Source organism: Phaenicophaeus curvirostris, chromosome 2 (assembly GCF_032191515.1).
Source record: "Phaenicophaeus curvirostris isolate KB17595 chromosome 2, BPBGC_Pcur_1.0, whole genome shotgun sequence".
Taxonomy (NCBI): Eukaryota; Metazoa; Chordata; class Aves; order Cuculiformes; family Cuculidae; genus Phaenicophaeus; species Phaenicophaeus curvirostris.
Window position 1 is genome coordinate 48,536,059 of NC_091393.1, and position 14,827 is coordinate 48,550,885.

At 39.5% G+C, this 14,827-nt stretch overlaps 1 protein-coding gene across 8 annotated transcripts in view; it reads right to left on the reverse strand.

The window, feature by feature from the left end:
• MAP7 (microtubule associated protein 7) overlaps window positions 1-14,827 on the reverse strand; it is a 115,184-nt gene that overhangs the window by 54,729 nt on the left and 45,628 nt on the right. Inside the window, exon 1 of one of the 8 annotated variants that reach the window (XM_069851967.1) lies at window positions 1,518-1,641. The exons of the other annotated variants lie outside the window; for them this stretch is intronic. Coding sequence (XP_069708068.1) covers window positions 1,518-1,626 — 109 coding nt within the window. The 5' untranslated portion in view covers window positions 1,627-1,641. Of the gene's footprint in view, window positions 1-1,517; window positions 1,642-14,827 lie in introns of those variants that run through there. 8 annotated transcript variants of the gene reach the window in all.

Genomic DNA, 14,827 nt, shown 5'->3' on the forward strand with positions numbered 1-14,827 from the left:
TGACTAAAGGGAAAAAAATAAAATAAAAAAAATCGATCTATTCTGTCCTGGCAGCTAATCCCCAAGTTAGACTGAACAGCTACTTCACTGTCAAAGAGTGCCAGGGGTGTGCGCCGGGAGATGGAGAATGCGTCAGAAGCGACAGCTGGAACAAACTAGTGCCTTAGTCAGAAAGTGTTGCCAATACATAATAGAGGAAATCCAGCATTAAAGTGGGAAATTTAGAACATAATTAATCGAGAACTGCTATATTCTCTACCTCTTAACATCCGGTTCCACTACCTCCAATTACTTATGAACATTGCTCCAAAACAAAAAAACTTACTGTAGTTCACACGCTTATTTTATACCGCATCTTACACCTGATATGCATAAAGCAAAAATGCACAGTTTGAACCTAGTCAGCATGAAGCAGAGAACAGAACCTCCTAGGACTCTATAAGCCAGAATAAAGAAGTGGGGGCTGCTCTAGACAGTTTTATCTGTTCTCTGGGAATAGGGGCTGGCCAGCACGTCAATCATATCAGAGATTTTACTGTGCTGGGTAGAGTATGTTGAAAGTGCAGATACAGGTCAGCACTGACAAAGTTTATTAGCTTAAATGCAGAATCACATTAAGACTGAAATCCTAAATACCTGGCTTGGAATAAGCACCTGAGCAGCTGGATGGCTAACATTAAGGACTGCTTCAGGACTGCTAAGTTATGGTCTGCTCTTCTCTTCAGAAACGTGGGAGGCAATAAGTCTTAAAAAATACACAAAAACCAACCCCCTACATGCACACTTCTTAAAGACTATAATTTTCACAAAATCCACTTGTCAATAACAACTCTGAAACTACCCCTCAAGAAGAGTTTGGGGAGAAGTGGTCTAGAAATCTGTTCCTGCACAACCGGAGACATTCTCTGGGGCTGCTGCACTGGACTTAAAGCTGGACTGACCTTGGACAGACCAGCTTCCTTATGCTGCTGCTTCCATCAGCAGTGTCTAAGCTGACCACTGAGTCAAGGCTACTTCTTGCTTCCATTTATTCACTGTGTAAGCACACCGTGGAGCCCTAGTCTTGTTTAGGACCCGACACAATTTTTCATAAGATTATTCTAAACCAGCATTTTGAATGTATCAAAATTACGCTGCAACCAGCGCTAGCTTTGCTTTTGTAAGCTTCTCCTGCACACATACATAATAGTTAAAGTCCTTCAAAATGAGATAGCAAAAAAAAAAAAAATCTTACTTTCAACTAACACATGCTAGAGTATGACCCTGCTGAGAATCGTGGAGATGGATAAAGCAGAAGCAAACACAAAAGCTTGAATACAACCCCAAAACTATCTCCTTTTCTTACCACTGAAATCCATCAGTTCATACTGCTCAGAACAGTTGTGTCAGAGGTGCTTACACTGACACAAGCACTGAGGTGCTTGAACTGTGCGGGAACATAGGAACTATGCATCAGCATTTTATTCAGAGAAAATATCTCTTCCTTTTCTCCTCTTATGCAACAGCTTAAACCTTACTTTCTCTGCAGGAAGTAATAAATGGTGGTTTGGGGGTTGCTGCGGGCCTCCAAAGAGTAAGTAGCCTGCCAGCAGTCAGCTCCAATCCATAGGCAACTCTGAAGCACATTTCATCTTCTAAAGATCTTGCTGCAGAGCCTTCCTGTGCAGTGGGTGTGCTGTCCTAGTAACCCAGCAGATGCTCCAAGAGCACTTGCTGAGGACATGAGCAATACAGAACAGTAAGAAAATCCTACTCTCAGTCACTATGGACAGCTTTCCTGGTGTCCCTAGGAAAGCTCAGAGACTGGTTCAGCAGGAGGTTCAGCTGGGGGGTGCTCAGAAATCAAGATTTTTTTAGCACAACAGGGTGGGAGATACCTGGCGATGCAAGTACTGTAGGACTGAGCAATACATTGCAGGAAGGACAAGGAGAGAACTAGAGGATTCCATAGGAAGGGAGGCCTGCATGACATGAATGTGTGTTTTGCAGCAACTTGGTCATAAGAGATAGGAGTCTTTTAAGAGAAGCAGGGAAAGTAAGACACTGATGGTGCTCTGGCTTTCTTTCAGGTAAATCCTCTGGGGAAAAGCACATCGATAGGAATAGAACTGAAGCATCAGGATGGAAAGTCTACACTCTGCACACTCGCTGTTAAGCCCTCTCCACTCCACCCAAAAAGCCCCATGTGCTCTTAAAAGCCATGGTGTAGATGGTTCATAAAGAAACACTAGAAATATTTCCCTTACAGAGCTACCACTTCAGAAGAAAACTAGAAACACAGCCAAACCAACATCCTCAAGGCTTCTTAATTTAAGTGCTTCAGAAAATGGTTAGCAGAATGGATATGGTTACATCATTAGATCTCAAATCAAAATCCTTTTGTACTGAAATGTTCTAATCAGCAACACTGATAAAACTATTTTGAAGATTTACCAGATTCTGCCCATTACTATAGCAGTGAAGCAGTAAGAACTGTGATGTGTGTGAATTCTCCTAAAAGGATTAGCCCTGATGCACTCCAGTGACTTAAAACTAAGATCTAGACTTCCATTTTGAAAGAATAAAGAGATGTGCTTAAGTTTGGTCAGATGCTAACAATTAGATTCTCTTGTTAAGGGAAGCAGGTTGAAGGAACCGTTGAGGGAGCTAGAATGAAGCAAAGAGTAATACAAGTCTTGACAATTTCACCTTTTGACATTTCTGTCACTAGCAAATGGAAAACACCTGTTACTTTTAAGTCTCAACAGCAATATTTAGAGCCCATTTGCAAGTTAGAGATATTACTCAGAAGAATAACAGAATATCTGTATATAATTTCTACTCACTGAAACAGTAAAGCAAAGCAGAGTTCATACCTTATTTAAACACATCTATGAATTAATTTTACCTTGAAATACTTCCACTTCTTAGAAGCTTGAAGATGAAGTACACCTTTTAATATTTCCAACACTGTGGAACTTAAGGGTCTGTTTTGCAAACAAGATAAATTAAAAGATGCTAGGAGGCAGTGACTGTCCCAGTTCTTTTTCCACTGACAGTGATCACAGAAGTCTACTATGAGAGTTGCCGTACAAAGCATGGTAACTAATGTTCTTCACTTCTGGTGTCCTGACTGAGCTGAGTAGAAATAAAAATTCATCAGCATTAGTGCTCACTGCTCATGGAATAGCATGAGTTCCACCACTGTTTTAATCATACTTTTGACTAGGAAGATAAACAGATGATTTAAAACTATCACAGCTAATTCAACACTAAGTTGTAAAATGCTAAAAACAGAAGACGGGCTTATTTGGAAAAATCCACAGATATAAAACTGGATGACACAAATAACTACAGGGAAAGGGACAAATTTTTAGATTAAAATTGTGGGTGTTAGATTAAATTGTGTAACTATTCTATTGGGAGATGCATATTTATAAAAGATTACTTTAGGCTGACTATGTTGGCTTTAAAAAGCATTGCATCCTAAAATATTAAACAACATAAGAGAACAGACCAAACTGAGTTGCCTTTATAGAGAGAGCCCTTATGCTGCTTAAGAGTCTCTGAAAGATGATAAAGCAAGTACGTAACTGTAACAGCGTTTACAAAAAAAAGCTGGTAGTCGCATTATTTCCTCTAGGTAACTATATTGCATCATCTTAGTGCAATATTGCTGTTTTATATTGCAGTTTTATATTAGCCTTAAAAAAAAACCCAAATAAATCCCTGCTACAAAAGGGCTATCTATGCTGTGAGGCTGTTTCTGCAGCTGACCAGAAAGCTGGCAAGCTTGGCCAGGTACAGATGAGACACAGGAATGGAAACCTTTCAATTATGTGTCACCAAAATAAAAGCTGAAATGTCATGACCTGAGGACATGCAGGGCATCAGTTCCTAGCACTTTGTGCTGTGCAGTCTGTCTTAGGCCGTGTGCTCTTCAGACATAAAGACTGGGCAACAGCCAGCCTGCAGTGATTCATTTGTGACCCTGTTGCTCAAGGGCAAGACACTTCCAGCCAAGGTGCAAGGGTTATCAGCTGCCTCTCTTCCTCAGATTTCCGATTGCTGCAGGCATCATTGGCTACCACAATGTCAGCCAGATCCTCAGATCCAGGATCTGTGCCGGTGTATCATCGTAAGAGTTGTACATGGAAGGTCACTTCAAAGAGCACCTATACATTTTTCTACATGAAAATTCTTTCTGGACTTCAACTAAGAGAGCTTGCTCCAACTATGAGGTAATTCCTCTGCCTATTTCCAAGTCATGATGAAGCTTACACCTACTGCTGAGAACTGCAGAATCAGGCACAGACTAGCCTGCTTTCAATATCACACTGATCCAAAGGTCAGATTGCTTGAGCTGGGGAGAGCAACTCGAGTGTTCTTTATTTGATATTCATGTTCAGAGGGCACAATGATCAAAGCATACCGCAGCCTTTGAGTCCTACAAAAACACAGATAGCAAATACAGTACAGTAAAGTGAAGTAAATACAAAAAGAAGGAGAAACCGGATACTTTGCTATACATTGCTCTACTAAGCAATTTGATCTTGAGGGCTCAACATTTTTAAAAATGATGCAACCTCTCTTGGTCACAACTTTTGCCTCTTTTGAGGCAACATGTAGTTTTAACTAAAATGAATGTTGCAAAATGAATAGTATCTACTGATTAATTTAGGATACTCCCACAAGCTCCTAAACCAACACAGTGCTCTCTTCTTGCCACCCCACTGACATATGCAAGCCACAACTTCCCTTCTGATCTCGGTGTATATCCATAATTTCCTCTATGCTCTCAACTCTTCCCATTTTTGTTCAGCCTGCACTAGTCTGAAAGAATTTAAGGCCATGTGCACCAAGGATTCATAGCTACCATCCCAGTGGCTTCACACTTAAGATATGTAGCAGAACATACTGAGCAATCAAAAGCAAGGCACGACTGCTTTTCTGTCTCACATTAATTAATCTGTTTCTACAGTAACGGAATGATCCTGTTGCTATATGGGAACATGCCCACATACACATACCATATTCAGGTGCAGGCTGAGTATGCTCTGTGTATCAACACTTGTTGTCTTCACTGACATCTCAGGCTGCTGAGCTCTGTATAACAGGAAAAGTTTAGACCATGGAAGCAAGGTGGGGTTTTGGAACTGCTTTTTTCCACAAGGAGCAAATTCAGACAGTAATGGCTTTCTAGACATTGTATAGGAGAGACAGATATCAGCAGCTTATTTTTCTACTTTAATGTTCTCCCTCTGCTGTGTGTGTAACTGCAGTGTACTCTGAATACTAGGGTCTAGCATTACCCCCTCTATACACACAAGAAGGGCAGCAAGTGTCTTCAAGTGGCACAAAAAACCTGCAAAAATGAAGCGACATAAACTTCACAAACAAAAAAATTGTTAAAAAATAGGACTATTCCCTTTCAGAGGCTTCTTTCTATTTAGGTTACCCTGCACTGTCACCTTATGCAATTATGCAAGTGACAACTAAAACACCACAGCTCTCCCACTGCCTTACTTTTAGAACATACTCACCAGAGCTTCCTGACCTTCTGGGTACCTCCAATCACTTTTAACTGATCTTCTACCAGCAGTAGAAGTTCCAAGTTCATTGGGTTCCAAGTTACCAGCCTGTCCATGAAGGACAATTCCCTCACTTTACACTTCTATTAAAAAAACCCCTACAATAAAGCGTAAGAGATTTACATTATCTCAGATTTCCTTCCCTCTGTGTTAAACTCTGAATCACTGTATCTGCTAAGTGGACTCCTGGCCTTCATCTCATAATTGCTTTGAACCATCTTCAGTGTCTTCCTTTTGCTTTTATGAAGAGAACCGGGTTGCAAAAGAAACATGGTTGAATTACCTCATTTGGAAGAGAATAAATGGAGGCCCATTGCAAGAAGAGAAACAGGATAATTTCAGCCTAGATGACAGATTTACCAGCTATCTTCACCTTATAGTCAGCAACAACAGAAATACATTTGCAAAAACAGGTGAGTGACTTGAGACTGGAAGTATTTTACTCCCAAAGAAACAGTTCTGCACAAGCCCTGACAACTGACTTCAGTGACATCCTATCAAATCTTTTATAAAAGAATCAGTAAAAATAGAGATGTCCAAAATGCAAGAAAGGAAGATGTATGGGTGAAAAGAAGTAGTGGTATTTTTAAATGCAAACAGTCTGAGGTATTTAATGTTCTATACAAAGCAGCATGGGGTAAAATTGCCTATAACTGGTTTCAGAAGCTGCAGAGATGTCTGCAAGATGCAGGTTCTTGACCTTATTTACTGAAGAAGTTAATTGTCATATGGGTTTCATCACCTGACTCAGCACCTCAAGCCAACTCAGGTACAGAAAGTAGGAGAGTCTTGTTAACACTAGACTCCAACACAGGAGCTCATCTTGGCTGAAAAACAAATTAAGCATTACACTGAGATAGCTGTGCTGCTCCTGGTACCTAATTGTCTTCACATAATGTTGCATTAGGCCACCTAGATTTTTGCGTGGAACATCTGCTAGGATTTCTCTTCCCAAGAGAGGTAAATTCTAGACCTCCTACAAGTTAGTGGAACCAGTACAAGTAACGCAGGTAACTATTTCACTCCTGCAGAGTTTCCTGGATGATGCTCTACAGCTCACAGATTTTGCAGAGATGTTCAGTCCTTCTTCCAGCCCCAGGAAACTAATCCATGAATAATGCCTGGCAGTCACTATAGCAACAACCACCTCTCAACTAAAGACAGCAGGAAGATTCACGGAAGGCACACTTTATTTACACAACCTACTCTGTACAGACAATTATTTCTGAAACACTTAAAACTACGAAGTCTGCATGCCATTATTTAGCAGTTAAGCTTCTGGATGCACACATTCAAGCCATTACTCTAATCAAGAGAATGCCTGCCTGAGGAAAACAGGCAATTTTCTGCTAGCCTGCCTCTACCTTACTAGAAGGGATGCTGTAACTACTTATAGCAAGTCAATGCTCCATTATCTGATTCTTCTCCTGCTCTTTATATAAATGATATATTCTATTTCTATAAGCTAAATAAAACAAGAATTTTATGTGGTGCAAAATGCATATATCGAGAAACAGTGAAGCAAGAAGGAATGTTTCCTACCATTGCTGGGCAGGGAACAAAGCTGAAATACTGACTTGAGGAAATATATTACTGTTGCATGACTTATCCGTAAGCACTTAAACCACTGTTAAATATACAAACTGTGCCAGGACTACACTGTCGTATTTAAGGAGGCACGAGGCAAATACAGCTACTACCAGCCAAGAACACAACTAAATTCACAAGACACCACTGATAATTTCTCTTTCAAACTGAACATCATAGGATATTGGAAAGTTCTGTTTTCAATTCAGGGACCATTTCTTTACTGTTACCATATTGCCATCTTTATGGTTATCCAGCTGCCAGGAAACAGGACTTCTTGAGTAATAAGGTATTACATGGCATAAGGGCAGCAGGCTAACAGATAGTTGCAATACTACATACACAGAACTGAGGCTGCACAAAGAACCTTAATTATTTCTGAGCTCCATGTCTTTGGAGAAGCTATATAAAGGAATATGTGTTTAGAAACGCAAAGTTATATATTTGAAGAGTAAGACACTCATAAACAATCTTTAAATAACACTAACATTTACATTTAAATTCTCTCTAACATGAACATATCAAATGATTACTAGAGCTGCTTTTTGGCATTCATGTTGTAAGAATCATTAATTTCTTCAGGTACGCTAGCAAAACCAAGTATATTTTTTCCCCGGGTTCATTCTCGGAACTTAGGCTGAGTGTCACATCACTAAAACACGCATCTTTACATGCTGCTGTTCCCACCCACACCATGTGAGCAAGCTTTTTATAAAAGCAAAACTTATTTCTGTACAGAATCTCCACAGGCATTTGATTTCTCTTAAGCACAGCTACAGACAGCTATTTGGCAGCACAAACATTTGCCCTAAGACCAGTACAATGACATCTCTTTAAACATCATAAAAACTTAAATCATTCTAAGTCCACGCAGATTTTCCTTTAGTTTCTTAAGCATTGTTGTCATTGGCTTTCCAAGCACTTACTTGTTAGATGTCTTGCTGACTGCATTGCTTGATTACCATAATTGGCAGCTCTTAGCCTTCCTGGATATAAACTTCACTTTTTCCCCCCCTTCAGTCTTCAGGGAAACCTTTCATTCATTTACTAGCTCTTATTTTAAGCATTTTCCATAATATCAAAACCAGTCTGAGAGGACTGAGCCATATTCAAGTATTAACAACCCCTCAAAATTAAGTCTTCTAGAGAAATAAGATACAGAAGAATGGGATGCTACAGAAAATAAATAAAACCCAACATATCTTAGTCTACTTTCTTAACAGGAGCAACAAATATCTTACCTCTTGCTTTTAGTCCGATATACATAGGTAGTCTGTCTATCCACCAAATCAAATAGGGTGTTAAACAAAATTATTATTGTCATTGTATTTGGTACCTTAGTTACCTAGGGAAAAACCACCATGGTGCTAGTTGGATTGTGTCTAACAGATAGAACAAAGAATAGGATAAGTGTTAAACTTGTTGCTTTGTTCTTCAGATCTGATTTTTTTATTGTTTTATAATGATGACATCATAGAATATGCAACATAAACCATCTGATTAAGCATTGCATCATGCTGTCATCAAAAGAAATCTGAAGAAATCTATTTAACACCAAGTTATAGAATTCAAGAACAAAAAAAACAAACCCAGAAGTTATTTTAAACCAATACCCTCTAACTGTTCGGTATTCTGCAGCAAATACCTCTCATTCTTGATACCAAGACTTGCACAAATCTTTGTATTTGGACTACTGTTTAGAGTAAATAAACTGCTACAAAGTGTTTCAAGTCCCAGAAGGTTTGACCTTCTGATACTGACCTAGAAAGATGTTGCAATGAAGCTTCCATTAATTCATACCTCCACAACTTTAAGATAGTGCTAAGATAGATCAAAGCCTGACTTCATTCGTTACTTAGCCTTACCGATGAGAGGGCTATTAACTTCCAAAAGCACAATCGCATGCTTAGTTATTTGACAGTACATACACGCATAGGCTATATTAAACCGAGTTACAGGGGCAAGTTTCAGTCTGAGGTTTAACTTTTCTGTGCTTGAAGTTAGAACCCTAAAACTTAACAAAAACTTTGCATTATGAACTGACATATCTGTCACCTAAAATTAAAAACATACAAACATAAAAAATTGGTAACTTTACATACCACCGCCCTCCCTACTCCCCAAATTAACAAATCAGTTCAGGAAATCTCGATTCTGTATTCTTTAACACAAATCAATTTACCGCCTTGCCACTAGATGGGGAGAACAATATGTTTTGACAATATTATCCCCTCCTTTCCACTAGCTGCATCCTTTTATTCTTTCCTGATCTCACATTCGCATCCATACCTCAGGCACTGCCTCAACTTCCTTCACTTGTTCCTGAACCTGCTAGTCTCTTCTCCTGCCTTTTTATTTTTCACCCTTGTCGTTTTCTAGCTAGCCTTGTTCCAACCCAAACATCATCTCCTCCCACCTCTCTAGTGTCATCAGATAACTTTTCCTGCACACCCAGCAGCAGGTATCTGGGCAGCACTGGAAAAGAGCAAGCCTCTACGCTTGCAGTCTGTGCACCTGGTGCCAAAGCAGCCTGCAGAGACTGGAAGCAGCCAGGGGAAGCAAGGACCTCTGGACAGGAGCGTGCTCAGTCATTCTATAGGGATGGTGAATCATGCAAACACTGACGAGACCCTAAAGCATCTGAGAGCAAAGGGTGCTGCCTCAGTTCAGTCAAAAAAACTGAGCAGAACTATAGCATTCAAATCCTGAATGCATCCCTATTAGACATGAGTTAACTGACTTTTTGTGTGGCTAATTTGGTTGGCTTTTCACAGGGACAGGAGGAGATGCGGCTCTAAAACCAAACTTCAACTGTTCCCAGTTTTAAATCTTTCCTCTAAAGTGTGGTGGAGTTAAGCCATCCTTGTGAGACTGCTATTAAGAATTTTTTCAAAAAGCAAAAGGCCACATTACTTTCCCCATGTCTCATTCTGCAGTAATCGGTACATTTGCTGAAGATGAACAAAAAAAAAGAGAGAGAGAACCTGGCAAAAAAGAAACAGAGATCAAACCATTTAGGTCTAGCAAAGTTATAGACACTGAAACAAGGCACTTTTAATGGAAAATGTTATGCAAACTTAATTATTTGCCATCTGCCTTGTAAAATTCAAATCAAGCATAAGAAGGATAAAATTCCCTCTTGGGGTTATTTTATTATGTAAAACATCTTGGTTTTACAACACCTCTGAAATGCTTCCTGGAATTACAGCTCTTTAATTCAGTGGCTTCCTGTTTATTGTGGATGGAGAAAACAAAGAATTTAGACCTCTAAGCCATATACTTCATTGCAGCAGCCTAACCACGATAGATTGGTACCAAGAAAAATGAAACAAATACCATTTTCTGTGATAGCAGACTAAACTTTTAATTTCATGAAGGGTGTTTGAAGAGCAGTTGTGTTCTTGCCTTTAAAGATTAAATGTTTTACAAGGATTGCTGGACTAAACTATAGTATACTATGTATACCTCTACGAAGTTTTATAGAGTGTGTTCTTGGTGCATTCGTTTGTTCAGTCAAAAGCAGAGAAAAAATAACCCTCAAATAAAAGGGCTTGTTGCAAATGACTTAACTATGTCACCACAATACTTCAAAATCCAATTTATTGCTCTGTAATGTTCATTAACTATTCCACTTCAGCAGAGAAGTATCATATAAAAATATATACATTACATAAACAGTGAAAAGATTAAAAAAAGAAAAAAAAAGAGAAAAGGGGAGAGCAACACAATGCTGAAATCATTGCTCAACACAGCAATGCACCGTTCACCATGTTTGAGTCATATTTCTGAAAGCGCAGGCAGCCTGCACCAATGCCTAGTAGCCAGCATTAACAGGTCCAGTAACTTCAGGCAGGGTCACTGGGCTTCCCCATCTTTTCCATTAATAGGGAAGGTGGGGACGGAAAAGTGCTCAGGGCTGCTTCGTCTTCAGGCAAGTCACTCAAGCGCAATCCTCCAGCTCTTCACTTTGCTCACGGAGGCAGCTGTGGAGAGGCTGGTTGCCAAAGCCATTCAGCTTGCTTCTGTGCAGCCACTGAATGGAACTGGCTCCATACCAGCGATGCAATATTTCTCAGAAACTACTTTCAGTATCCCCAAAATGGCGAGCTTCCTGGCTTCACCAAATACTGTAAAGTTTTTGTTTATATGGAAGACAGACAGCAGGTTTGGGGCTGCATAGATCAGTTACTGCTGGCATCAGACTGGGTACCAACTGCTTCCCAGGTTCCCTGTTTTGCACTGGTGGAAATTATTTTTAAGGATGCAAGTGGCCTCATCTACAAGACTATTATTTGAGCCTTGCCCTTTTGATTGCCATTCCACAGGGAGACTGACACCCATCAAGCCTGCTTCAATCCTTCATAAAACCATTTTTCATCACAAAGGACTATAATACATGCTCAAAATTACCAGCTCATTGAGTTTAAACACTAGCACATTCCCACTAAATTCTCAGACAAGGTAGGCTTTTGTGATTAATGGAGTCTCACCAACTGCAAACAGCTCCAGATCAGGATATTAGTGCTTACCACCATTCTGCCAGTCACCACAGTAAACCAAGGCTAGAAAAATCTGCTATGCTGAATTTGACTTGAGAGCGGAGCATTAGTTCCTCACAACCATGGCCCATCAATCTACTTACCCAGTCCCTGTCTTCCTGGTAATACAGATGACTATCAGGTTGTAGTTACTCATATCCTGCATCTGTCTATCTTTCAATCAAAGTCCTATTTCTGTTTCTATCTCTGTTGCACTATCCAACAAGACTTAGACACTCGTGCTGTGTGTAAAAAATTATTTCTTCCAGAGCAGACACCATATGTTGCCACTATCTCAGGACATCCCTTCTTAATAAACTAATATCTCATCTATTTCACCTATGAAAGCCAAGTGTCTAGGCAGTCTGCAGCTCAAAACTCGTGAGGTTCCAGGCTAAAAAAGGATTAAAGCTCCATGAAACATGACTAAAGTAAATAATGCAGGTCCAACTCACTGGTTTGTCTTCATTCACACAATGGATGTTTCAAAGGCAAACACTTTGAAGCAGTCACACAGGGTGCTGCTCTGTAAGAGAGAGTACCTTGCTCCACAGTCCCTTAATCAGCCCAGCCAGGCAAATCAGAACATCATTGTCCATGCTCTGAACAATTAGAATTCATATCACAGCTATACAATAGAGGACATAACAACAAGATGCACTCTGTTTCTGTATGAGACACTTTAAAACATTAGTTCCAAAAACTAGTGTGTGAGCTAACTTGATTTCATTAATGCTTACCTACTGCTCTGCCAACTTTGTAATTAAAATAACAAACACCAAAACAAATTAATCAGCACTTTTTACTTCCAACAAGCATTTATCTTGCTTTTAATAGAACATCGATGCCAGAAGCTGATGCAAGTAGAGGTGAACACTCTGCAAAACCAAGGTTTGCAAGACAGCAGTTTAAAGGTGCCCTCAACCTTTACATCACTCACCAGTTCTCATCTGTGAGTAGCAGGTCCAGCAGAGCATGTCCCCCTAGTCAGTTCATTGATCACTTGCATCAAGAATTATATTGGAATGTATTGAACTTACTTCCTGCCTTCTAAGCACCCAGCAACACTGCCCTTCCAGAAAAAAAGCTTAAGAGAGAGCCATGAGTACTACAGCTTGTGACTGCAAGGTTCTCTCGAGCTGCGTAAATGCAGAAGCATCAGCTCCCTCTTCTTAATCAGGGGGCCTGCAGCAGACATTGACTACAGCATCATCTGTGCTCCTTACCCACAGATCTATACTGGCTTGTCACCTGCCTAAGGCAAAGCTCCAATCATTCAGGCCATTCCTTTATACAGAGCACAACCTCTCCTCTCTTTACCTGTCTGCCCTATTTTCTCTTTTTTTAACTCAGTAAATTTAGACCTGAAATGCCTCTCCTGACTGCGTCTTCAGCTGCTAAGTCCCAAGCTATGCATGGCCAGACAACAAGGCCAAGGTTGGATTCCATCACATGCTGGGTATTTACTCTGCTGTCCAAACTCAGCTTCACAAGCCTGAATTGTGACAGATGAATGGGAAAACTGGTATAATTCCTTCTAAATAGCTTTGGCTTGGAATAAGTTAGGAAGGGATCATAAGATTCTATTTCAGGGCCTAGAAAGCAGAAAAATAAATTATGAAAAACATAAAGCAATGAATGGTCTTGGTTTAACATCACTCTAAAGCTGAATATGAATTGTTAACATTAAAAACAGCGAGGGTTTGGGAAACAAATGATTGACAAACTGGTTATATACATCACAGTGAGACAAGGCAGAGGCCTTCCTTGCTAAATTAAAACTCTTTTCAGAGCTCTCACACAATATTGGACTAGAATTATGCTGCCTGTAAAGAATATGAGCCACCTAACCACCACAGCTCTCTAGAAAACTACTTTTACAAGTATTTATCAAGAGTCAATTGTTTAACACTGACACAGCTTTAGAAACTGTCAGATCTTTGGATGCAGAGATCTTTGCTTGGCACTTCTACATCACCTTGAACAGCAGCACATGATTCCAGATTCCATATTAGTGCCACTATGCTAAACCAGAAAGAAAGGGCTAAATTACCCTCCATTTTTGGAGTTCCAAGAGTCAATAGCAAAAGAATACTCTGAACTCACGCATTTTCAAACTACATGTAATTAACATCACAATGAACTCATACCCACATAATTAGCAGTAGCTAGTCCTAGCTGCCATCTTCTAGCCTCCTGCAAATTAAGAGCAATCTAAATTTAGCTGTACCAGTTAAATCTCCTGCTATTGCAACATCTAGATAAGGAAATGGCTATAGATAAGCAATATTAATTCATTTGAGACTGTGTGGAGAAAACAGATTAACTAACATTTTCATATAAAAATTTTATTTTGTGTATATTTGGATTTATTTTTATAACACTTAGAATCTCAAATCAGTGGGATTTAGTCCCAAGTTGAGAGTTAATTTTGAGACCTTTTTTCTAGATGAAAAGTCTCCCTGGTTTCTGTTGATAAATAAAGTGAAATAACAATACAAATTAAGGCAGTCCAGCATTTTCCCTGGCTCATCAGAAATTAAGATTATTTTACTTTTGGTTGAAGACTAGACCTATGCAATTAGACTTTTCTAAACTTATGCGATTTGATTCCATTTGCAGTATGTGCATTACTTCATTCTTCTCCCCATACTAGTGCTCAGTGTATACTGGTATAAATTACATATTTTTAAGGGCAAAACAGTATTATACCACCTCAGAAGAACAGTTGTTCTAGTGAAGAGGGCAGACCACTTGTCAATTCCACATTCGGAAGAAAGTCACGTAGTATGAAGTTACACGTGCCAGTGAACACGATTGAGAAGAAAACTCAAGTAATACTGTAAAAAACCCCCAACATTCTAGGCCTTTACATGACCTTCCCCTTGGAAGAGTTAATGTTGTATTTAGATGACATTAATTTATCAGCGATGCTCTCGGATCTGTGCTAGAATAATAATCTTCTATAGATATTGCAAGGAAATTTCTTGAAGGCACTAGTGAGTCATCCGGTCAGGAGCTAGAGAACACTATGACTGGCTTTGGAAACTCTTATTTTTCCTCAACATCTAAGCTATAATTAGATAGTGTAATGATTAAGAGAATATAAGCAATATGGGAGAAGGACACTAC